Here is a 26,023-nt window from a genome sequence, read left to right on the forward strand (position 1 = left end):
CAGATAACTTAAAATGGTTATAATAGTCATTTGTTGCACTGTTTCATAATTAGTCATTACATTTTATCCCACTTAGTTAGTGTAGTGGTTCGACTCTATATAAAGAAATATCATTTGTTCTATTTAGGTTTTGCGTTCATCTAATTTGCTTAAAGTTTTATTCTTGTTCATTGTTCAACATATCCTTGATTCAGGATTTGTAGTGACTTACTGATAAATGACCACTCATTTGTTAAGAATTGTTATGCATGTCCGGTTGCTTTTTCGTTTAGCTGTTATAAGATAAATGTGAACATGACAACCCTTTTTATACTGATCACGACCCATATTGTTAAGGATTATCTATAAATTTGTGCTTTATAGAAAGTATAAAGGATCTCTGTTTTAAAGCTAGCTAGTTTTTTAAAAAACTTTAATGGGTTTGTTTCAATTAAAAGTGAATGATGACAATATAAAATAGCTAGTTTTTTAAAAGTCTTTAATGATATTTTGTATACAAAAATCTCTTTTATAAAAAGTTGTACATGTTTTTTACTAATATTTTCTTGTATAAAATGAATGTTTACATATAATTTAGTGGTTTATTATAAATAATTTGATTGTTCTCATACATTACAATTGATTGGTACTTTAATACTGAATATTTTTATTTAAAAAATATATGTTGATGTTTGGTTTGTAAATAAAAGTTTAGAAACTGGATATGAGGTTGAAATAGAAATAAGAGAGCAATGAACTATTGCTTTTAAAACATGTTCTTTTAAAATTAGAATTATATTATTTTTACTCTTTAGGTAATAGGAAGAGAAGGATAAGAAATAAGACCGGCGTATATTTGACATGAGAGAGGTAGAGAAGAAGAAATTTTGCCATGCTTTCACGTAACATATATTTGTAGAAATCTAACTTTTATGAGCAAACCACCAAACATATAGCAATCTTCTTATATTTAATTATATGTTGTTCCTAAATCAAGCAACATACTTTAACTATGTTATACGATGATATAGACATATGCTTAAGCATACCTATTTATATGATCGACTACTAGGAACACTGCATAAAGTTAAAACTACCTAATCCGTCAATTTTATGTATTAGTTAGGTTCTATGAGATTATACATAAAACAATTAGTTAGGTTCCCTCATATTATACATAAAACAATCTAAATTAGTAAGGGAACACTAACAAACGACGTACGTAATTACATAAGTAATTAATCTCTCTATATTGTACGATTTGTCAGTATACTTCGGTATATGACAACCAATAGAGGTATACGGCAGGGCCGGTTCAATGAATGTGAAGGCCTAAATCGAAACAAAATTTTTAGGCCTTTTCATAACAATTGTTATGAAAAAAATTTTGATTATTACAAGTTTGAACTTATAACTTAAACTTTAGTAAGTATATTTATACCCATTACATTACTTTGAGTTTACTATACCCATTATAATATATCTATATCTATATATAATACCTTTTTTAGATTTAGAGGCCTTAACTAACCGGGGGTCTAAAGCCCTAACTTGTTTTCGCTGTCTCACGAGCCACCCTTGAACTATACGGTCATTTAAAAATGCTCCGGTCACATATCTTTTGATTAACGTAAGATATGATGTTTTTGTGTTACCTTTTAATTAATTTGTATTGTATTTTATAGAATAAAAGAAATTACATACATACAAATGGACAAGTTGAATTTGAAAACGAAAGTTGGATACCTTGTACACGGCAAACATGAAAATTAATGAGACTTTAGAAGGAATAATGTGTGGGGCCTTCTAGAATACCGCCAAGGAAACAACTTCTCAAATAGCCATAACCCCTCATTGCTTACGTGGCTTCCAATATATCCACAATGCCAAAAAAGTCAAAGCAGTACGCCGCAAGTTAATTGTCCTTCAAACTTATCCAAACTTTATATTTCTCTTCACTTGTTTGTACTGTTGTACATTCTGCACTAGGTATTGTGCCTGCTTATTTTTCAATTAAATTAAAATCCATATATTTTATTTTATGAGATTAAACATATAACTTTATTTTCAGTAATTGCGATATCCTTATCGAAAATAACAAAATTATTAATCTAGGAGAACTTTACTAAAAATAAGTGAGAGTTTTAATATCTTTCAAAAAAAATTTTGAATTTCCACTCATATTTAAGAAATGAGACTTGTTTCGGGCATTTCAAATGCACTAATACACGATGACCAAAATTCCATGAATAATTTCCTTTGAATCTTCCTTCGGGCTAATCATTTCGTAAGTCTTTCCTTTTCTTTATTAAAAAAATACCTTAATGACTTGACAACTAATTCAAAAGCTAATCATTTTAGTGATCACAATTGTACTAAAGAAATTTCTTTTAACAACAAACGAATTTTAATAAAGAAATTTCAGCTATATATTGGTGAAACATTGACTGACTCAAAAACATTTATAATTTCGTTAAATCACAGTAGAGAATTATTGCAACTCAATAGGGTGCATTGTCGCAATCCCATAGTGTATTCACTAACATACACACAATACTACCTCGAGAGTACAGTTATCCAACAAGACACTCGCCTATGCAAGTTTAGTTTTACATGAACAATATTCTCGATATGCCTATACCAGTAACTATATATGCAATAATCACCATTCATACTTAGGCAGAAGAACCAAGTGACGGAAGGACTCAAACAAGTAGAGAGCCAACGTACTTACGTACATGTACATCGAAGAATTCCTTTATCGTTGAAGAGCACCCTGTCAACGACTCACACCACTGCCACAAGTTCATAAGCGGAACCCAACAACGATTGCTGATCATAACGACTATGAGGGAGGCACCAGCTGGCCTCATAAATTGTAGTTTTTACGGCCACCATTGCATGCCACCACCACTATCTCGGAATACGAAATCCAACCAGTCTATGACGGTGATAATAAGTGGAAAGCAAAGAGGCGAAATAATCGGACACTATGCCAACAACTGACAGAAAAAGAAATATAAACCCAAATAGGTTGCAAAGGAGATGAATTAATAAGAGATTACCAATGTTATACCTGTCACTTCATTATAATTTTTTTAGTTTAATAAGGAAGAATTGTTGTAAAAAAAGGTGTTTATTTTAAAACGTTATTATATTGAAAATTATAAGTGGGATGCTTGATGAGCATTTGGAGCACTAGCTTACGAGTTGTATTCAAATGTTTTAAATTATTAAATTAACCAATGCACTTGATTAATACAAGCAAGATTATTTTCTTGTGCATATTTAAAGTTTGACTTGTGGATACACTTTAGTTAATTCTACAATTAACTTGCCGGCGGCCATCTAGAACTAGTTGCTAGTTAGTATCGAAAGGCTCTAAATACAATGTCAGCCATGAATTGGTTGTCACAAGTCACAACTTCGTAACAGGTTTCACATGGAGCATTGAGTTTTTTTATCAAAATAGGGTGAGAGGAAAAAATATTTACCAAAATGAATTATTTTAAACGTATTTATCAAAATGGGTAATTTTTTAAAAACTTGTAATTCTCTTTCCTAATCTTAATGGTTTATTGGATAAAAAAAATTAATTGTTTTTCTTTAAGCTCAAAAAGTCTCAAATAAAATAAAACAAATACATTTTTGTTGTATCATGATGTTTGATCGATTCTTCTTTTTGATGTTTTTAATTCGTTATATATTATAAATATTGTAATTACAAAATAATTTTTAAACAGAAAAGTCTACTTTCTTTAGAAATATCTTTTCAGTTTATTTAGAAGTACTTTTATAAATGTTTTTGTTATTAGCTTTTATATTCATTTAATATATAAGAATGGTAATAAAATTTATATTTTTTTAATATCTTGTAATTTTCAATATATTGTTCAATTTTGTATTCCAAAAATATTTAATTTTTCTTTAGAAAAGCATTTCAAAAATAACTAGCAAAGTACATACAATGAAATTTGGTTGGTATGATTCGAATCATAATTTTATCGACCGCTATAAGAACTGAAGAGAAAACTCAATTATAAAGTCTTGATATAAATAAAAGATATCGGCATGCATGGGTATTATAGTGTTCAAGAAAACCATAAAAACGAATGCCAGTACCGTTGTTGTTTGGTCAAAGTCGTTTTGGATGGTATGGTACCGACACATGTATATATAGTTTACGATAAAAAATTATATTATTCACATCAACACATTTTAAAATTTTAACACGCACGCATGTATCACAAAAACAATGTGTTAGAATTAATAATAAACTCCATATTCAAACTTTTTTATAAACAGATCAAAATGTTTTATATTGATGCCTTTCTTGTATGCAAAATAAAAGAAAAGATATTATAATATTTATTTAATTAACTGTATATAATTTGAACGAAATCATCACGAACTAAACTACCTAGTAATTTAGTTACAGAACACGTTTATTAAAAAATTAATAACAACATTTGAAATGATTTTGATTAAAAAATATGATTCACAAAATGTTTTTATTTTATTAAAAATCTTTTTCTTAGTTTTTCAAAAATAAAACCTTTTTTTTAATAACCTAATTTGCAAGTTTTTAAGTATTTAATAACCATTAAGATTAGGAAAGAGAATTACATGTTTTTATGAAATTACCCGTTTTAATAAATACTTTTAAAATCATCCATTTTAGTAAATAGTTTTTCTTCTCACCCTAGTTTGGTAAAAAACCTCTGGAGCATCCACACCACCCACACGGCCACACCTTTTATTTGTCATGTTTGTGTTATTGGAAATGGATTGTGTCTGAATAAAAGAAAATCATCTATTTCTTCTTTTAAATTATAAGATATATCTTGTTTCTATCAACCATAGTATCGAACACAAACGTATTATTTTTTTATTATGTATTTTGTTTTTTTATGTACAGAGTAATTACGTATATATTGTTCTGATATAGATAACTTTATTTTTTGGGTTTTCTCGTTGGTTGCTACACCAATCATAACGGACTAAATCGATTGAATTCCGGCCGCAACATGCAAAGGAATCCCACTATTCGCAATGAAACGTGGAACGAGATTCAAACAACTATATGTTTAAGAAGTTAAACCGATTTCGTTAATGATACGTTCCCTTAAAATAGATGTCGAGGGTTCTCTCAAATAAAATAGCTAACGTAATTGTTGTATTGTTGCCTTGTTGGAGACGAAGCCACTAGTTCGAGAAAGCGCAATTTTTGCACCTTTAATCATTTGTGTGCTTACAAAACAACATAGCAGAATCACAAGCTTTGTGAAATGGAGCAAAGTCGAGCTACTTCTCACGCCTCTACAAATAAATAGAAAAAGTTATAGCTAAAGCCACAGCTGATTAAAACTTCAATGAAAAAACGTTTTTAATATACATTTTTTATATTTGAATACTCTCTCTCTCTCTCTCCACCATTCTATTCCTAAAATCATCATACCCCCGCTTCGTGTGATTTGAACAAAACCATCAACCATTTGATTGTAGAACACGCCACTTTACCACCAGAATGTTTTTATAATACAAAAATCAACATCAAATGGTATCATAATCAGACATGGTCGCATAGAAGTGATTAACATGAGCAACATTGCTCAGTTTGGTCCGAACGACTCAGCTAGTCAACGAATACATCTCTTGGTTCGGATCAATAGGTGTTACCATTTTGAATTAAAAGATACTAGCTTAGAAAATTTACAAATTGAAATAACTTGAAAGCCTGGGATTTTTGAACCTGAAGTTGTTTGTATGAATAAATTTAAAATTATAAAGATTTTCAGGGTTTGTTCATCTGCAAGGACAACTTTACTCATTTCATCCTTGTCGGGATCATATAAAACACAATATCTTCAACATCAACTTTCATTTCTCTAAGCATCATCTTCAACACGTCATAACTCGTTGAAAAAACCCCACTATTTTTACAGTCTTGTTTTTATGTCCAAACCGAATAAAGTTTTTTTAATTTTTCTTTTATTTTTCACTTTAATGCATGAAGTAATTTGCCTTGTCAATAACTTTATTTAAGACAACATAATCTAGTCAGAGTCACATGGTAAGGCAACAAGGTTTTTCAAATTGGAGAGCTCGGTGGTCTAACACACAAGAAAGTCGTCATTCTAAAAAAACGTAATTTACTTTGTAGATATATGTGTGTGTTCAACATCATCATTCATCACCTAGGATAACAACCTACAACTACAAACTCATCTCTGAAACGATAAGCATGGTCAATGACTCCTGATGGCATGTCAACCTCCTACACAACTACGTCCCGTCACGAGTACTAACGATAATATATTAATCAAGCTTGTAGAAACAAAAGCACCCTTTGTACATGGTTGGTTTGCATGATAGTTTGGAAATTACCTGTTTAGGCAATCTGTAGTGGGGTGCGGATTTGGGCGAAAAGGGGCGACATCTTGGTGGAACACCCCCCCCCCCCCGGGCGATTTTTGGGCGAAAAGGGGCGGGGGCGGGATGTTTTTATCGCCTGGAAGAAGAAAATTATTATTATTTTATTAATATGTGTGTTATACATATATATATATATATATATATATATATATATTATATTACTATTGTAGCATCTACACCATTACACCTCAAAAACAAATTTTCATCCCTTGCTGACTGGGCGTCACACGACGCAAAACGCCCTAATTTGTAGCCCCTTACTACGCGTAGCCTTAGTATGACTAAAAAAGTTCAATGCCGTTTACGTTTTTAAATAGTTATTTGTTTAACCATCCGTATTTCATATAATAATTTGCATTAAGTATTAATTAGCATATAGCATATGGGAAGTTGTTTATCCTTGTATTCATCAAAAGAATTGTGGATTGTGGCTAGAAAATTATAAAATAGTTTTATAATTTTAAAATTACGTGTAACAACAAACCATAAATCACAAAGGATTCTAGTTAGTACAATTGCTAATTATTTTTTAGATGCAAATAATTAAAAATAAACACTATATTGGATGTCCATAATAATTCTACTGCAAGGAATATTAAAATAAAAAGGTCTATTAATGCTGGGATGTGAGGCCCAATGTGTCTACCATCGTTATTATTGAAAACAACCCCACAAAACAATTAAACAAGAAATTAGAAAAATAATATAGTTTTTAAAAGAGAGGAAATTCATATTTAACACGTTTAAATGTTTAATTAACAATATATTAAAAGTTATTTCTGAACAAATTAAAGTTTAAAAGATCAAACTAATTAATGTGTAAAATGTTTTTCTAAGTAGATTGAACTGATCGGTCGGATTGAGAAACGGACACATCACATATTCGAATAAAAGGTCACAACATGTGAAATGTGTGTTAGTTCATGTGGTTGCTCTATTGTGAAAGACCTGAAATGAAGCATTGTTCGATAATGAAAAGCTTTCTCTTACTTGTATCGATTTATCTATTGCATAATTGTGAAGTTATATTTAAAAACATTCAAACAATTACAATGAAGTGACAGGTAAATAGAGTTGTGTTGCAACCCTATTTTAGATAGCAAACATTTTTGTTACTAATTATATCAAGTAATGCTTCGATAAGCCACCAGCTACCTAAAACAAAGTTTTGGTTCTTAGGGGCCGAAAAATTACTATGCATGACCCGCTAAATCTTGTTCAGAAAGCCCAAGGCCTCCGGGGCTAAGAAACCAAATGCGTCAAAGGCAAAAGAGATAAATGCGTGTTGATTCTCTAAACAATCTTTACTATGTTTGGCAATCTTGCCTGATGTCGCCTTCAATGCAGTTTGACCCGCTACAAACACATTTTCTCTAAGCCCAACATAAGCGGACACTCCTGTAAGGTATACACAAGTGTGTTTCCTTCCTACCCACCAAAATACAAGCATATCAGCTAGTCATAGAGTAGACATCTTTTCAATTGGATCCGCCTAAAAGTTCATGGTTGTCTCCTTTTTAGCATAAATTCATGTTTGTTTTAAAGAACATCCCCCACCAATCATGTATGTACTTAAACACACGTAACTTCTTGCAATGAACCACATGCTCGTCAAAAGAATCCAAACAAACTTTGCAACAAACTGGGCATGGCTAATCAGCCGGAAACAAGGGGATCATTAGCTAGTACTTAAGGATGGTCTGGTTCTCCAAAGTCGATATATGTTGGTCCAATCCTGCAATGGGCATAACCATTAGGAAATTCTGGGCTCGAGGAGCTTGAAGACACTCAAACGCCACTTTTTTCAAGGGGATAAATCCAACTAATTAATTCACTTCCAAACTATGAACGATTCCACTATATTGGGAACTCGCCAAATCATGTTGAGTTGATAGAAAGTGTCTAGCTTCTTATTCATCAAGCACTGGACAAAAATGGGTTATCTAGACATGGATAGGCGGATTAGTTTTAAGTTGTAATCGTTTAGGTCTTCTTTAGTTCTTTTAGTGTTTGTTCTCTATTAGTTTTTGTTCGATGCATCTTTTTAGTGTTGCTTGCTCGGATTTAATGAAGTCAGCCTTAAAAAAAAAAAGATCACCACATTACATGAAAGAATCATTGCTTAAAAAGAAGACGACACTTGTGCGATTACATGAATCTTCTTCTAGGAGCATTTAATGAAAATACCTAAGATCGTACCACGGTTACACATAATTTAATTTAATGATTAAATGATCAATGATAATAATAAAAATAAAAGCCATTAACAATGTGTGGGACTTTATACAAATTTTAAATTTCGTAGTAAAGAGCTTTGATTTTTTTATTAATAGTCTTCAAATCATAAATGTATAAAAGGTAGCTTTCAGGAAAACCAGGGCCGTCTCCGAGGATTTAAATACCTCAACATAACTTAAATAAAAAGGCCCCTATGATATAACAAGTAAGAAAATATAAAATTTGGTGTTTTTAAACGATGATTAACGTTATACAATAAGCATAACAAATTATAGCATTAGTTTAGAGCTTTTAAATTTTTATATAAAGAGCCCAATAAGTTTCTCGGTTTTATATTTCAAAATATACATAAATTTAGTGTTAGCGACGAAAGCAAAAAACTTGTAATTGAAGGGCCGGTTTGTGTGTATATAAAGTGTATAATAATAGTTATATGAGAATTCTATAAAGATAAAAATATGATAAATATACAATATAAAAATTTGTTACTCATATATTGTTATGGGTAAAGTTAAAATACAAAGGACAATAAAAATGAGAATGGTGAGAAAGAATCCAGTCCATTAATCTTAGATTTAAATGACTGAGATTAATTTAATAAATAAAAATTGATGAAAAGAGCATTAAGGTAATGACCCACACTTGTTACTTTCTCTCTTCACATGCAAGGCACATGTCAATTCCCCCATCATTTTAAAGTGTCCATAACTTTTTCATACGACATTATTTTTTTAAAAAAAATCACCATAATAATAAGCGTTTTTTATCTTTAATATGAGTATCATATTGTTATATAAAAATAAAAAAAAAACTTAATGGGTTTTTTAATTATGTTTTTTTGTTGTTCATTGTGTCATTGTGTAATATGTTGTTTCCATTGTGTTTTACGTTTCAAGTCATTGTGTTATATGTATTCACCATTGTGTGTTACGCTTTAGGTCATTGTGTTATACGTATTCACCATTGTGTCTTACGTTTTAGGTCATTGTGTTATACGTATTCACCATTGTGTTTTACGTTTCAAGTTATTGTGTAACATGTATTAAGCATTGTGTTTTATGTATTAGATAAAAAGACACAATGATGTGCGAAAAGACACAATGACGAAAAAAGACACAATGATAAGCGAAAAGACACAATGACGAAAAAAGACACAATAACGGAAAAAGACACAATGATAAGCGAAAAGACACAATGGTGTGCGAAAAGACACAACGGCGTGCGAAAAGAGACAATGGTGTGCGAAAAGACACAATAACGAAAAAAGACATAATGGTAAGCGAAAATACACAATGGTGTGCGAAAAGACACAATGACGAAAAAAGACACAATGGTAAGCGAAAAGACACAATGGTGTGCGAAAAGACACAATGACGAAAAAAGACACAATGGTGCGCGAAAAGACACAATGATGAAAAAAGACACAATGATAAGCGAAAAGACACAATGTTAAATATTAACTGATTTTCGAAAAATCTTAAACATGGAAATATTAAATATTAGAATATAATACATTCTAATAATAATTTTTTTTATAATCAATCGTTTATTTTTGGACATGATTATTTGAATATAATTTATTTTTTTTAATTTATAATATTCAATGTATAATTATTCTAATAATAGTATTTTTTATAATCAATATATTATTTTTGGAGATAATTATTTACAATAAACCGGTTTATCATATTCAAACTTATGTTTATAAAGTTTCTATACATAATACGTTTAACAAAATTAATATTATCTAATCCTGCTATGTATTAATTTGTGGTCAAAATTTTGAATTTCAAAAAAGAACAAATTAATTTCTTGATTGTTTTTAGAAACTATTTTTGTTAAGAAGTCAATAAATTAGTTTAAAACGGATTTGACATTTCCATAATAACAAATTATGTTTCAAAACTTTTTAGAGTTAAATACATATTTTTTAAATGGGTCAGCTCGGGTTTGATTTTCCTTTTAACACACACACACACACACACATATATACTTATTTAGCAACGATTTTATGATAAAGTTAATCTTTCCAAAGTCAACATAAATTTAAACAATCTTTCCAAAGTTATTTGAAAATTCATTTATTGTAAAACGTTTTTAAGTTTTGTAAATCTAACAAAATATTAATGTTAGTGGTTTAACAAAATATAATGTTAGTAATTATAAATTTACTAATTTTTTATTAATATTTAGTAAATTATAAATTTACTATATTATAATATCGATCTTTAAAATACATATTAAAATATAATATTGATCTTCCAAATATAATTTATTCTAGTTTTTTCTAAAAATAGAAATGTACATTAACGTAATCCGTTATTAGCTGACCTGTTTACTATAATTTGAAATTCAACTTATATTTAAAGTTTTGACTATAAAAATGATAACTAAGGAAATAACTTATGTTTTTATTATTGTTATTATTTGATTCCTAAATTACTCAATGTATTATTATTAAATATTAATTGATTTTCGAAAAACCTTAAACATGGAAATATTAAATATTAGAATATAATACATTCTAATAATACTTTTTTTATAATCAATCGGTTATTTTTGGACATGATTATTTGAATATAATTTATTTTTTTAATTTATAATATTCAATGTATAATTATTCTAATAATAGTATTTTTTTATAATCAATATGTTATTTTTGGAGATAATTATTTACAATAAACTTGTTTATTATATTCAAACTTATGTTTAGAAAGTTTCTATGCATAATACGTTTAAAAAATTAATATTATCTAATCCTATTATGTTTTAATTTGTGGTCAAAATTTTGAATATCAAATAAGAACAAATTACATTCTTGATTGTTTTTACAAACTATTTTTGTAAGGCCCCGTTCCCGGTGTCTTAATTTAGCGTCGGTTTTACTCATAAACACAGTTCTACAAATCAGAGTTTATTAAAACTTTCGCGGAATATAAAACATCAATCATCCGTTACAAAACATTTAATCTTTATTTTAAAACCATAACATAAAGCATCATATTTAAAACATAATTTCTTCTATCTTTAGATGCCAGCCGTTCAATCCATGCCATCTCGATAAACATGAATACCTGCGTGCATACTAAAAGTCAGCTACGCTGAGTGAGTTATAGTTGATCAGGCGACGCACAATACATACGTATATCATACATACATACATACCCTAAGATACATGTCCATACTTAATCAATTACCCTACTACCATACATGTATACATATCTACAATCACCAACCTCAGACTATCGAGAGTACGTTCATAGTCCGCCGGCTATACCTATACTCAAGGTTGTGAACACGTAAAAGGTCCGCAGTCCTTACCTATGTTCCCAAGTTTTGGTACGTGCAAGGTCCGCAGTCCTTCCCTGTACCATCCTGTTATAACAACACGTACAAGGTTCTCAGTCCTTCCCTATGTTGCAACCTAAACCATAGCACGTACGAGGTCCATAGTCCTCCCCTATGCTACCACAACACAAATATAGCACGTATAAGGTCCACAGTCCTTTCCTGTGCTGACGCCTATCTACAATACGTATAAGGTCCGCAGTCCTTATCTACGTTGACGTCTATACCTATAACACGTATACGGCCCACTGTCCCTATCTACGTTTACATCTATCATTTATATCACGTATAAGGCCCACGGTCCTTAACTACGCCATCACCTGCCAAGTCTATGTCCAACAGAAATTAGAGGGATTCGCCATCCTAACTTGCTACGTCGGACGTAGAACTCCCATACCATTCCTGTACCTGCATACACATACTCCACATATACAATTTATAGCATAAGAACACTCTAGGCGTTATTTACGTCATTCATTTAACAACCATACCCCTTTGTCGATACGTGCAATATCCGAAGATTGTTCACGCCCCGACAAGTGTTCATTTGTAATGTTCATACGTCTTCCATATATAATATTCATACCTTTATTTAGAACCTGACAGTCCGTGCAATATCCAAAGATCGTTCGCGTACCGACAAGCAATCATTCATATCTATCACATATATCACGTATGGCATACACTTATCACTTAGGATAAATGTATTAACAACACATCGAGTATGCACACAGCCCCGAAAACATAACAAGGAATGGGGCTAGAAACTCACCTGAACCCGGTTACTTCTTCCGTTAATGGTTACTTCTTTCTTGAGTAGTCCACGACTAACTGTATAACAATTACACGTATCAATTAACTATCACTACCCATATCGTCTTTCTAGTTCAATTATTACCCACAACGAATAGGGGTCTGGGGGCAGCGCCCCTGGCAGCGGGGTTCTAGGGGCGACAGCCCCTAGCGGGGTCCAAGGGGCAGAGCCCCTGGCTGGGGTTAAGCTGCCAGGTCAGTTTGGAAAAATATTTATTTCCATTAACTGTATTAACACATTTTCCATTAGGATTTTAATTTATTTCCTATTTTTTTAACTCATTCCTCATAATGAATCAAGTCTGATTCGCTATCTGATTCGTTACCGAACTTAATTTAAGCGAACTTAGCTACAAGCGAAGTTAACATCAGCGAAGTTAGCTAATGGCGAAGTTAACATCAGCGAAGTTAGCTAATGGCGAAGTTAACAGTAGCGAACTTAACCAGTGAAGTTCACTCAGTAGCGAACTTAACCAACGAAGTTAGTTGAAGCGAACTTATTATTGGGCGAAGTTAACAGCAGCTAACTTAGCTGCGGCGAAGTTGTCCAGCTGCAGCTACTGTTCGTTCTTAACCCCCCCCCATAATCATCTTCGTTTCTTAACCAAATAACTCGATTTAGGTATCAACGGAATCGGAATCCAAGCGCCTACGAACCCTAACCCTCAAATCAGCCAAACATTCATGTTCAAGGGGTGCGATTTATACATTCATATTAGGGTTCCTTTAGGTTATCAATAAACCTATCAAACGTTAACGGATTTTAGTGGGATTTGTTGTGTTGGATTCGTTGTTAACCTACTAAAACAGATCTATGAATTCCCAAATAAAACCGAACCTAAACGAACGATTCATAGTTATAACGTACCTTAAACGAGTCGAACTACGAACACGGTAAAGTCTTGATATTGGTTTGGCTTGTCACGACGTTCCAGCACCAACAAGCTCGTGTTTTCTCCTTCGGATCTTGGTTCGGGTTATGTGTGTGTTTTGGGTGTGTGTAGGGATTATGGAAAGATGGAATGAGAAGTTAGGGTTTTATGGTGGTTTAAGGGGTATTTATATCCCTTAAAGCCATGGACCTAAGGCCCATCCCACCATCTTAATCCATTTAATTACCCAAGTCCATGATTATTTATATATTTAATATTAATTAAATATTAACACTCGTTTTTAATCATAGACCCCTCTTATTTATCATTACAAAATTCGGGATGTTCCAATTTTCGTTAAGCAGTTAATAAATTAGTTTAAAACGGGTTTGACATTTCCATAATAACAAATTATATTTCAAAACTTTTTAGAATTAAATACATATTTTTTAATGGGTCAGCTCAGGTTTGATATTCATTTTAACACACACACACACACACACACACACATATATATACATATTTAGCAACCGATTTTATGATAAAGTTAATCTTTCCAAAGTCAACATAAATGTAAACAATCTTTCCAAAGTTATTTGAAAATTCATTTATTGTAAAACATTTTTAAGTTTTGCAAGTTTAACCAAATATTATTGTTAGTGAAAGTATGTTGCAAGATTGGTCAAAAATCAAAAATAAGTGTTCAAGATGAGTTTCTTTTGGTAGAATATTTGAAGAAGTTTAACAATTTAATATAATAATAATATTTATTATAATATATTTAATTTGGATGCTATTGTTCTATTATATTTTCAGGTGGTGAAGCAAAATGAGTTTCTTTTGATAGAATGTTTGAAAAAGTTAACGGTGGTTTAATATGAAAAAACATGTTTATGTCTTTTGTTGATGTTTTTATTTGTTCGATATACATTAACTTATTGTAACTTTTAACTTTTAATATCTAGACAATGTAAATGGTTAACGTTTTGGTCCGAAAGTTTGAAGAAATTTTATGTTGCTTGAATTTGTTGTTTAAATTTATTATGTTTGTTGACATGTTTTTCCACTCATGTTTTCCCACTCGTTTGTTACACAGGCTATACCCTAGTTAAATCTATACCCTTACATAGAAGACATGCTATTCTAGGCTTCTAGCTTCGGTTAAATGATAGACAGTCTAGTCTTTAAAAGTGAAGATTATGGTTCACTATAGAAACACTATGAAACTTCTAGGGGGTACACTTGTGTGAATTATGAACCCAAACACTATTAATATATTCAAAATCACCCAAAGAAACCCAAAGAAATCAAAAGCCTGAATTAAATGCTAGATACCATAACAACGTGTATCTCGGAATATTAGAGAATGTTAACTTTCGCAGAGAAAATGACAAATTAAATTACTATTTTTTTTTTCAATAAAGAAAAAGGCAACAAAGCTTTATTGCTTTGTTTTTATATATTTAAACATGGGAAGTATTGATTATTAACTTCTTATAGACATGATTCCCTTCTCTTTACACTATAATCTAATCTTCTATTTTTAACAAATATTTCTAATTTCAGCAGTATCCCTTTTTTTAACTTAACTATTAAGAACCAACTATTAAGAGTGGTGATAAATATGCATTAGAAGTGTGTTGGGCTACGGATGTCTTGTAGGTGTTTAAAAAAACAACTTAACTATTTAACCTGAAGGACGGATACAAAGAAATGATAAAGATACAATAAAATAAAAAGTAATTACTTTTTAAGCTTGTAATTAGTTTACCAATTGATATAAATTAAGTTACTTTTAGACAATTCGATCATGTAAAAATGTCGTGTCCGTTAACCTGTTACCTGCAAACTAAACATTTTCTTATAATTCCATAAAAAATAACACATTTAATTAAACGTGTGATACAAACCCAATAATCGCATTAGAATGTTATGTCACATTCCATTTAACATAGTACTAGAGATTTTAAGAATCTTAAGATTAGTTTATAACCCACTTCAAATTGGAAATTATCATTTACATTTACACTATATTTTATTCAATCAATCAACAAAATAACAAATATTTTAATTCAATTACTATTTTTCATCTTCTCTCGTTGTCACACTTTAAAACCAATTATTGAAACCTCAAATAATTCTTTCATTTCAATTGATACCAATAAAAGTAATATGTAGATAATAATAATAAATATTCTATCATTTTCAACGTGGTGTACTGATTGGAAACCTGATTTCCTTAACGAAGACCTTCAAAAACAACATGTTGGGCGGTTATGGGTGGCTCACTGAAGAAAAACTGAGATCTTTGTGGTCTCAGTTCGATTATAAGAACGTCAAAGTTTTATCATTAGTGAGTCTTCGAACTCCCAAAAACTAGACATACTGTACGTTTAGGTTGAACCAGCTAATGGTGACTTTTTATCATTGGATAGGGTAACTCTATACAAAGTAAGTAAACAATTCTCTATTTATTCTATTTATTCGCGGTTAAAAAAGAGATATATAAATATTCTATGGTCCAAATGTAAAAGATGAAACTAGTCAGAAACTTTTTTCTCTGTATTTTTCAATCTCGTCTCAAATTCAAACCCAAACTCACTCGTCAACAAAGACACGCCAGCAGCCACGTTTCCACCACCCCTATAACTATTGAAATGTGTATATATTGAAGAACAATATTGTTGAAAATAGTTCCAATTACAATAAAGAGGTAGGTAAGCGCACTCCCTTTTGAATGACAAAACCGATAAACACACAACCACCCTTAAAACCTCAATCCTTAAAATCCTGTTCCAGTTCCAGTTTATCCCAACTACCATAAACCTTAATTCACACAAAACATGTTTTTTTCCGCCTCTTAACATATCAATTAAATTCCGTCACCTTTTTTTTCTTTCAAAAATTAATATTCCGGCGAAAATGGTTTCCGGCCAAACGGTTACCGGCGGACCTACCGAGAAAACCCACCGGTCTAGATGGTGGCGCGTGCACGCCAATATTAATATAGGCGCGTCGTCCTCCACTATCTCATTTTTGTTTGTCTCGTTTATGGTGTTCAGTTCAGTTGGGTTTTTGTACACGTACATGATGTACACGAGCCCTAGTTACGGAAACGGGTCGGGTTGTCGACCCGACAGTGAGGGTTCGTGGGCGATCGGTGTGTTTTATGGGGACTCGCCGTTTACGCTTAAACCTATTGAAGCGGTGAGTAGGGTTTTTAACTTTTAATGTTTGATTAATTAAATTATGAAGTTAATTAATTAATAATTAATTTGTGGTTTTGAATTTGGTTAATTTGCAGATGAATGTTTGGGAGAATAAGACTGCCGCATGGCCCGTGGCTAACCCGATTGTGACGTGCGGGTCGGTTACGGATTCCGGGTTTCCGAGTAATTTTGTTGCTGACCCGTTTCTTTATGTGAAGGTAAGTTTTGTACTAATTTGGTCATCGAAGTTGTTTTTGTTTTAATTTTTTTATTAGGCGGCTTTGATTATTACGAGGATGAATGATTCTAAAGAATTGTTTTTTTGTTTTTTAAATTAGTTTTGTTGTTTTTACATTTTTGTTTGGATTTTGTATATGATTCTGTAAATTAATTGTTTCATGTTCTTTTCTACAAATTTTATATTTGAAATTGGGCTGTTTTTTAATTTATTTTTTATTAGATGGCTTTAATTTTACGAGGATGAATGAGCTGTAAAGAATTTTAATGTTTTGTTTTTGTGAATTAATTATTGGGTTTTTACATTTTTGTTTGGATTTTATATTTGTAACTTTAATAATTGTAGTGTCTTTTTGTACAAATTTGACCTTCAAAAATGTTTTTTCTTAAAAAAAAATTATGAGGCTTTAAATTTTAGGATTAATGTTTTTAAAGAATTTGTTTTGTTTGAATTAATTCTTGGGTTTTTACATTTTTATAAGGATTTTTTATATGTAACTTTGATAATTATTTTATGTTCCGTTGTACAAATTTGATCCTTGAATAGGGCTTTTTCATTTTTTTATTTTTGTTATTTATTTATTTATTTATTTATTTATATATTTTATTAGACGGCTTTAATATTACGAGGATGAATGATCTTTAAAGAAGTTTGGGTTTCGGTTGTTCGAATTAATTTTGTACTGGTTTGATGGAGATGATACATGTGATAAGTTTGACATCATTTGCCGACTAATATTCTTGTATTTTACATTTTTGTTTGGATTTTATATTTGTAAATATAACGCTTGTTTTCACCGTAATAATCCATTTTACCCATGACAACTATTTCGATTTCTTATATGTTTTTTGTGTATTCATACAACTAGAAAAACATGAAGGTTGGAGAATTCGTCATTGATTTAAAATATATACTATTGGAAGGATGAAATGATTTTATTTCCTAAAAAAGTAGGTTTTATTTAAAATATATACTATTGAAAGGATGAAATGATTTTATTTCCTAAAAAAATAGCTTTTTGAATATTTTTGTCATCTAAAATTTGTCATATTCTCTTTAAACTGAAATACCGGATGTTTTTAAGTTATTTTAAAAAAAATTATTTATTACAATGTATAAGGTTAAATTTGCTACTCGTATTAGTTTACCGTGTAGCCGAACTTTCTTTGTTATAAAAAGAATGTTTAAAGAAAGAAGATATATGAAAACAAAATTAAGTTGTGTGATTTGATTATTGATTTAACGGGTGAGAAAAAGAAAAAGATGTAACCGGGCCCGATTATATAACCATTTTATACTTTATAATTAATTAAAGTGAAGACTAAAATCCCATCTACAATTGTTTTAAGTAGGTTTTTAATTCTCGATAACGAAAAAGATGTAGCCGGGCCCATTTAGATAACCAAGTTATACTTTGTAATTAAATGAACACCTACAATTGTTTATGTATGTTTTTTATTCTCTACTTACTCTTAGTTCCGTATTTATTTTACTAAACGTATATAATTGTTTTCATTAATAAGGTTGATTGGGTATTCATTAAGAAAGGTTAACTCGGGTATTAGGGTAGTTCCTGTCACTCTTAAAATAATTTTGTTTTCATTAATAAATGTTGATCGAGTAATTTATATGGATCACTTATTTTCTTTATGTGTCATTGTAGATAAACGATATTTATTATGGAAAATGAAATGAATATGAAAATTGAGATAAATAACACAATTTGCAAACTATTATTAAAAATAAATACAAAGATGTATATTTCATGTTCGCTTTCCAAATAGTCAACTATTTACTATTCCAAGTCTTTTATTCGTGTTTGACAAGATCAAAAGAATGTTCTTTTTCCATGGAATTTAAGTTGGTTTCTTTTTGTCCAAGAAAAATATGTTAACTACAAAAAAGATATCTTTAGTTTGACCGTCAACTTATTACCTTACAGGGTGACGTTTTGTACTTATTCTTCGAGACCAAGAATTCGATCACCATGCAAGGAGATATTGGGGTTGCTAGAAGCGTAAACAATGGGGCATCATGGGAACAATTGGGAGTCGTATTGGACGAAGAATGGCATCTTTCGTATCCATACGTGTTTGACTACAACGGTCAAGTACGATCTTAATACCATTAACTCAGGGTGTTCGTGGTTTAGTTTGACCGGTTTTGACCAAAAAAAATGAATTAAACGATAAAATGAACCGGCCCGTCTTAACGGATTGATAGTTTGAATCGTTACTTCTATTAAAAGTTTAAATTTAAAAAAGGTAAAGAGTATAATAAAGTAATAACAAATACATACATAATTTTTTGAAAATGACAAAAATAAATAAAAAAGGCTAAACGGTTCAGTTTGCTGATTTTACCTTTTTATGTTTTTTTTAAAAGCTACTTATTGTATAAAAAGTTTTAAAAATATAAAAAAATTATTAATATAATATAAAATACATACATATTTTTTAGGAAATGAAGAAAATAAGTAAAAGATATCTAAACTGTTCTGTTTGGTTGGTTTACTTTTTCTAAAAAAACGTTTGTTTTTTTAAAAACAAGTAAGACGTTAGATTAATATAATAGATAACTTACATGGTTTCATATTTTATAAGTGAAATCTTTATATCATAATCGGCATAAACTACAACCTGCTGAACCGGCTGACTTGCTTCAGTTTGTGTAGTTAGGTTGCTTTTAACAGACTTACGCTTTATACTTTAAACATTTATGAACACTCTTTAAAAAAATATAATTATAAAATCAGACGTTTTGTTTTGTTTACAGACTTATGTTATGTACTTTGTTTTCAGATATACATGATGCCCGAAGGAAGTAAAAAGGGTGATCTTCGTCTTTACCGAGCCATCGAGTTCCCGCTAAGATGGATACTAGAAAAAGTCATATTGAAACGGCCTCTTATCGATTCTGTTATCGTCAAATACGAATCAAAATACTGGCTTCTCGGTTCGGATCACAGCCGAATCAGTACCAAAAAAAATGGGGAGCTCGAAATCTGGTACAGCAACACGCCCTTCGGTCCATACAAACAACACAAGAAGAACCCTGTTTACAACACTGACAAACAAGCCGGGGCTCGAAACGGAGGCCGGCCCTTTTTTTACAATGGACACATGTACCGGTTAGGTCAAGACGATGGTGAAACGTACGGGAAGCGCGTTCGTGTGTTCAAAATCGAAGTTCTTACCCCTCATAGTTACAAAGAAACCGAAGTTGATTTAGGATTTGTCAAACCGACGAAAGGTAAAAACGCATGGAACGGTGCTCGGTCCCATCATTTAGACGTGCAACGGTTAAATTCGGGTCAATGGATCGCGGTTTCCGATGGGGACCGGGCTCCGTCTGGTGACATGACGAGACGCTGCATTGTCGGGTGGTTGTTGATATTAGCCGCGGGTTCGCTTGTTATAATATTGGGCATGTTGCTTGGGTTCGTGCGGTGCATTATCCCGTTAAGTTGGTGTCCGGATAGTATAAAAAAACGACGTGACTCGTTTTTGGTTTGGGAGCGGTCGAGCATGTTGGCGTCTCGGTTAAGACATTGGTTAAGCCGGTTGAACCGCGTTAGTTCGGTTCTTCGGTGCAAGATGAACCCGAAAACGAGCCTGGGTCGGTTTGCATTTGTGGTCATACTAATCACTTCTGTCGTGTTAATGTGTGTTGGTATCGGGTACATAAACGGTGGAAGCGGGGCCCACGAGTCGTATGTAATTAACTACCATTACTCGCAGTTTACAATGTTAGCGATGACATACGATGCGCGTTTATGGAACTTAAAGTGGTACGTAAAACATTACTCGCAATGCCCCTCGGTTCGCGAAATCGTGGTGGTGTGGAACAAAGGGACCCCACCGGACCCAACCGAGTTTGACTCGGCGGTCCCGGTGAGAATCCGTGTGGAGAAAATTAACTCATTAAACAACCGGTTCAAACTCGACCCGATGATAAAAACCCGAGCTGTCCTCGAGCTAGATGACGATATCATCATGAGTTGCGATTACATTGAACGCGGGTTCAAAGTATGGCGGGAGAATCCCGATCGACTAGTCGGGTTTTACCCGCGGTTGGTCAACGGGCTTGGCCCGTTGGAATACCGAGGGGAGAAACATGCTCGAAAGAACAATGGGTATAACATGATATTGACTGGGGCGGCATTTATTGATCATCAAGCTGCGTTCGAGCGTTATTGGAGTGATGAGGCCGCGGCAGGGCGGGCAGTGGTGGACAAGGTTTTCAACTGTGAGGATGTGTTGATGAATTTCTTATATGCGAATGCTAGTTCATCAAGTTCGGTCGAGTATGTTAAACCGGCTTGGGCTCTTGACACTTCGAAATTCTCAGGGGTTGCGATAAGTGAAAACACGCAAGCGCATTATCGGGTTCGAAGCGGTTGTTTGGATAAGTTCACCGTGGTGTACGGCGGCATATCGGACGGGTTGGTGGAGTTTAGCCGGCGGAAGGATGGTTGGGATCAATAGCACCAAATGTACATTTGGGTTTTGTTTTAGAAGTGTGGTTTATTTTTATTTCTATTTTATTTATTAAAGGTGAATGGTTTTGTGTGAGGTTGGTTAAGTGTTGAATATGTTGAGGAGGCTTTATTTTTGGGTGGTTAACTTTGAGGATTGGCGCTCAATTTAGATATAAAAGCTTTGAAAAAAAGGTTTAAAACAGGTTACATGACTTCAAGAACGTTTTATTTTCAAAAGTGAAATGAAGTATTTTAAGAAACATAAGTCTTAACGATGTAATTGTTGGCATTATTGGAAGTTCAAACTATATATTAGGTTAAATGCCAATGTAGAGATGACAATATGTTGACAAAAGACATACCAGAGTTGAGTTTAGTTTAAATTTTTAAAAAGTAAGTACTTTCTTCTATAACCTATAATCATACGGTAGACATCTTTTTATTAATAGAAGATGTGATCCTAAGTCCTAACGAGTTATTTTGATAGACACTTGCTATCAAAACTTGATGTTGCTATCAACATTGGCACATACCACTAAAGAAAATTATAAAGATAACGTTGAAGCGTGTTATCATGTTTACTACGCATTTTTCCTTATATTTGGACACTCATTATAATTATCTATGTCCGTAATTTAGGGATAGTGATTTATGAAGGTTTGGTTGGTTATCTAGTGGAAGTGCCAAAGCCTCCTAATCTTTCAAAGATTCTAGGTTCAAGTTCTAGTAAGAGTAAGAATATTATTTTTAAAATAAATTAATATGTGAAGTAGGAAATATATCTTAAAAGATGATCATTTTTGTTCGTTATGATTCTAATAAACTAACTATACTATATCTAATCAATTGAGTATATGACTTTCAAAATACAATGATCTAGCTCTTCTTGAGGATTTGACATGGTCAATAGAGTCTTGTATGAACGTGTAATGCCATCCATCAATTCAAACACTTCAACTACTGCAGATACCTAGTAAGTTAAATATGCTTCAGATATTAAGGTTCAAAGGTATTTACCTATCCTAGGCAAGTACGGTTCATTCATGTGTAAAATTGTTGGAAAGTAATGAAATAATAGTTTTTCACCAACTATAAAGAGATAATTATAAAGAATAGTTCATTTGAGGTTGGTTGATTAGGTGGAAAGTTTGAAGTTTGTACATGCATACCTTTGAAGATCATAAGGAAACTTTATTTTTGGGTTGTTAAATTTGAGGATTCTCGCTCATTTTAGATCTAAAAACTTAAAAAGTTTTAACAAAACACATCACATCTCAAGACATTTTATTAAAAAAAAAAACAATATAAAGTACTTTAAGAAACATAAATTGGATGTTACTCAATGGTAGAACACTTACTTTACTAATGAGAGGTAGGAGGTTCAAACCTCACTATCACCAATTTATATGGGAGATATGAGGGATGACTCTGGCTTGTCAGGGTTCGAGTCCTGATCTCACCCGGTTTTACCGGCTCCTTGCTGTCGTGCCATTTGACGGGTGTGGGGGTCGAGTTTTATCCGGTGAATCCCCCAATAGGTGGACCGCTATGGGCTTCGTCCGTCCGGACTAGTGGCCGGCTCGGGCTACCTTTAGCCAATAGGGGTCACGTATAAAGTACCCGGCGTTACTTGGTCGTTAAAAAAAAAACTTTAAGAAACATAAGTTTTAACGAAGTAATTGTTGGAATTATTGGAATTTCAAACTATATGCTAGCTCACACCAACAATAAGATAGGGCCCATCCACATGTGCTCTAAAAACGTAGAAGTAATGTTTTTTTTAAGGGAATTATAAACTAACATCTTAAATCTTAAATATATATAAATGAATATTTTAAAATCTTTTGAGTTACTCTTTACATTCTTTCAAGCCATCAAATTGTTTTATTATTTGTAAATGTAAGTTTCTCTTCTATTTGACCCGAAGTCACGGATGCAGGGCTCACCAAACCCAGATAACCCTTAAACGGGTTATAAGATCTAATTATATTAAAATTAATCTCACCAAATATTTGGTATGCAAATCTTATGAAATAGGAATATACTAAAAGTTAATATTTGTTTTAAAAAAATAAAGATATTATTTATAATCAAGAAAAAACTTTATAGTAAAAAATTAAACGGGTCATGAGTCTCACCAAACCAAATAACTTTTAAACTGGGTTATAAAGTTTAATTTATTTGTGAAAACCTTTCATCATCAAATCCTAGGTATATAATTAACTTTCTTACAATAAATAAAATTAAAATCCAAAAACAAATATAAATATTTTAAACGAATAATGTAAGCAAGTTATTTCCTGCAGCTCGCAGATTGCTGTCGATGGACATCGCTAACTCGATACTGCTGAGCAAATGAAATGATACAGAAAACATTAATATGACCCATGCGTAAGCATGCCACATTCAAATTAAGAAAAAGATGAAACAAAATGTTGTAGGTTTTTAACATAATTAAAGCAATTAACATGTTATTATTGACTACACAATATAATCTTTATGAACCGTTTCATGTTCGCATCAATGTAAAACCTACAATAGATAATACAATAAATACCTTAGTATAAAGGTGGGGATAAAAGTCACTAGCCCAGAACCAGGCCTGGTATACCCTACTCGCGGGTATGAGCTAGGTTTTAGTTTATCAGATAAAACGTACTTGACCTGGAACCGGTTCCACTTCTAACCGGACAAACCATGACCCGGCCCCAACCAAAACCTGATAAAAACTGGCAAAACCGATCAAATCCCGGCCATTCTTGCGAACAATTCCTACATGACCCAGTTATTGACTTTATTTCAGTTCTTGACTTTATTGACAAAACCCGAAATCGGTTCCCATCCGGTTCCTAAAAAAACCCAATTTTTCCTCCTCTACCTTGGTAAGTTGGTAGTACTAGAGGTGCACATCCTAACCGGTTAACCGGTTTCTAACCGGTTTGTAACCGATTCTCTAACCGGTTAGTAACCGGTCCAACTCTAACCAGTTACTAACCGATCCTAACCGCCGGTTAGTAACCAGTTTATATATTTGATTTCAAAACCGGTTATAAACCGGTTAACCGATTTTTTTAATTATTATTTTGTAAAAAACCGGTTATTAACCGGTTAACCGGTCCGGTCTAACCGGTCAAAACAGCTTCTCCAGCCAGAAAAAACCGGTTACTAACCTAACCGAAAAACCGGTATAACCAGTTAATACCCTCCAAAAAAAACCGGTTACCGGTTAACCGGTTTGTGCACCTCTAGGTAGTAGTAACCAAGGAAAACCTTTTATATGAACTGAGAGCAGGTCTGGCCCAATTTCATGGATTCATTTGGGCTGCATAATATTGTATATATAGGGCTTTGCATGGTGGCATTACATACATGGGCCCGTCGTTTCTGCTAAATTGGGCTTGATATGAAACTCATATGGATAATTCTCCCATTGTTGGATCATCCAATTTATTCTTTTGAAGATTTGGGCCTACACGCATACATGCAGCGGTGCAGGTGGTGCATTGGTCCCTGCTTGCTCTAGACCCAACCATGATCAGTATACATGGGTTATGACCTTTAGCCCGTGTTTGGTTTTGTTTGGCGTCTAGCCTAGTGTTTAGCATAATGTGTTATGTTTAAGACATTATCTAGATAATTAGGTTGGCCCTTGTATTTTTTAACTGGCTCCTTTTTATGGAGAACGATTTCCCATTTCAAACCACCAACGTTACATAATCTCCTATTCCTACATCACCTCTTTCACACCTCCACTTTTTCACAGCCGACTTGTTACATTCTCCTCCGGCTTCCCTCCCTACCTACTCACCGGGGTATATTCACCCATAATCCCTATGTTGGATATATGGACCGGTCCGCTTAAGTCAACGCGGCCGACCAAGTTATGACCCGTAAGAGTTACACCTTGGGTAACGAGCATTAAACCCGCTTAACTCGCTTAACCGGTAACGACGAACATGAGACGAATTTTGTTATTTATACTAAGTACAAATAACAAATACATTATAATTTATTTACTAGTTAAATAAACTGGTTCGGGATTTAAACAAGAGTTGAAACGAGTTGGACTTTGAGCCCGATTAATATTTAGTAAATATGATTATAAGATTAATATACAATCTTATAATAAATAAAGCCTAAATATTAAACTTGGAGAACACCCAACAAAATTGGAGCCGCCCCCCATAGTTAATATATATTAACATCTCGTGACTTATGTGAAACGTTTTATTATTATTATTTTACGGCTTTCGAAGTCAGCCACCAAAGAAACCAAAGCCGACCACTAGTCCCCGCTCAGTCGCTGCTGTTTTGAACACCACCGCCGCAACCGGGTTATCTCGTTTCGTCACCTAGCATCGCTCGTTAACTCTCGGTGTCTCAACCGGTTATTCATTAACCGAGGTATTGT

The 26,023-nt window shown here is 32.5% G+C and overlaps 1 protein-coding gene across 1 annotated transcript; it reads left to right on the forward strand.

Moving 5' to 3' along the window:
* The first annotated feature begins 16,472 nt into the window (after positions 1-16,472).
* Positions 16,473-21,696, forward strand: LOC143582793 (glucosamine inositolphosphorylceramide transferase 1-like). The gene is made up of 4 exons (XM_077065285.1): positions 16,473-16,892; positions 16,990-17,112; positions 19,075-19,242; positions 19,934-21,696. Exons 1-4 carry the CDS (start codon positions 16,608-16,610, stop codon positions 21,617-21,619), a joined length of 2,262 nt encoding a protein of 753 aa, XP_076921400.1. The 5' UTR covers positions 16,473-16,607; the 3' UTR covers positions 21,620-21,696.
* Positions 21,697-26,023: the final 4,327 nt, after the last annotated feature.

Source organism: Bidens hawaiensis, unplaced genomic scaffold (assembly GCF_021521415.1).
Source record: "Bidens hawaiensis isolate Kalapana, Puna unplaced genomic scaffold, B.hawaiensis_p1.1 tig00001511_1, whole genome shotgun sequence".
In the NCBI taxonomy this organism is placed as follows: Eukaryota; Viridiplantae; Streptophyta; class Magnoliopsida; order Asterales; family Asteraceae; genus Bidens; species Bidens hawaiensis.

Bases quoted from the DNA above. Each gene is read 5' to 3' on its own strand.
- LOC143582793 (XM_077065285.1), top strand. From the start codon at position 16,608: ATGGTTTCCGGCCAAACGGTTACCGGCGGACCTACCGAGAAAACCCAC. The intron at 17,113-19,074 runs GTAAGTTTTGTA...ATTACCTTACAG, and splicing joins ACCCGTTTCTTTATGTGAAG to GGTGACGTTTTGTACTTATT. The intron at 19,243-19,933 runs GTACGATCTTAA...CTTTGTTTTCAG, and splicing joins TGTTTGACTACAACGGTCAA to ATATACATGATGCCCGAAGG.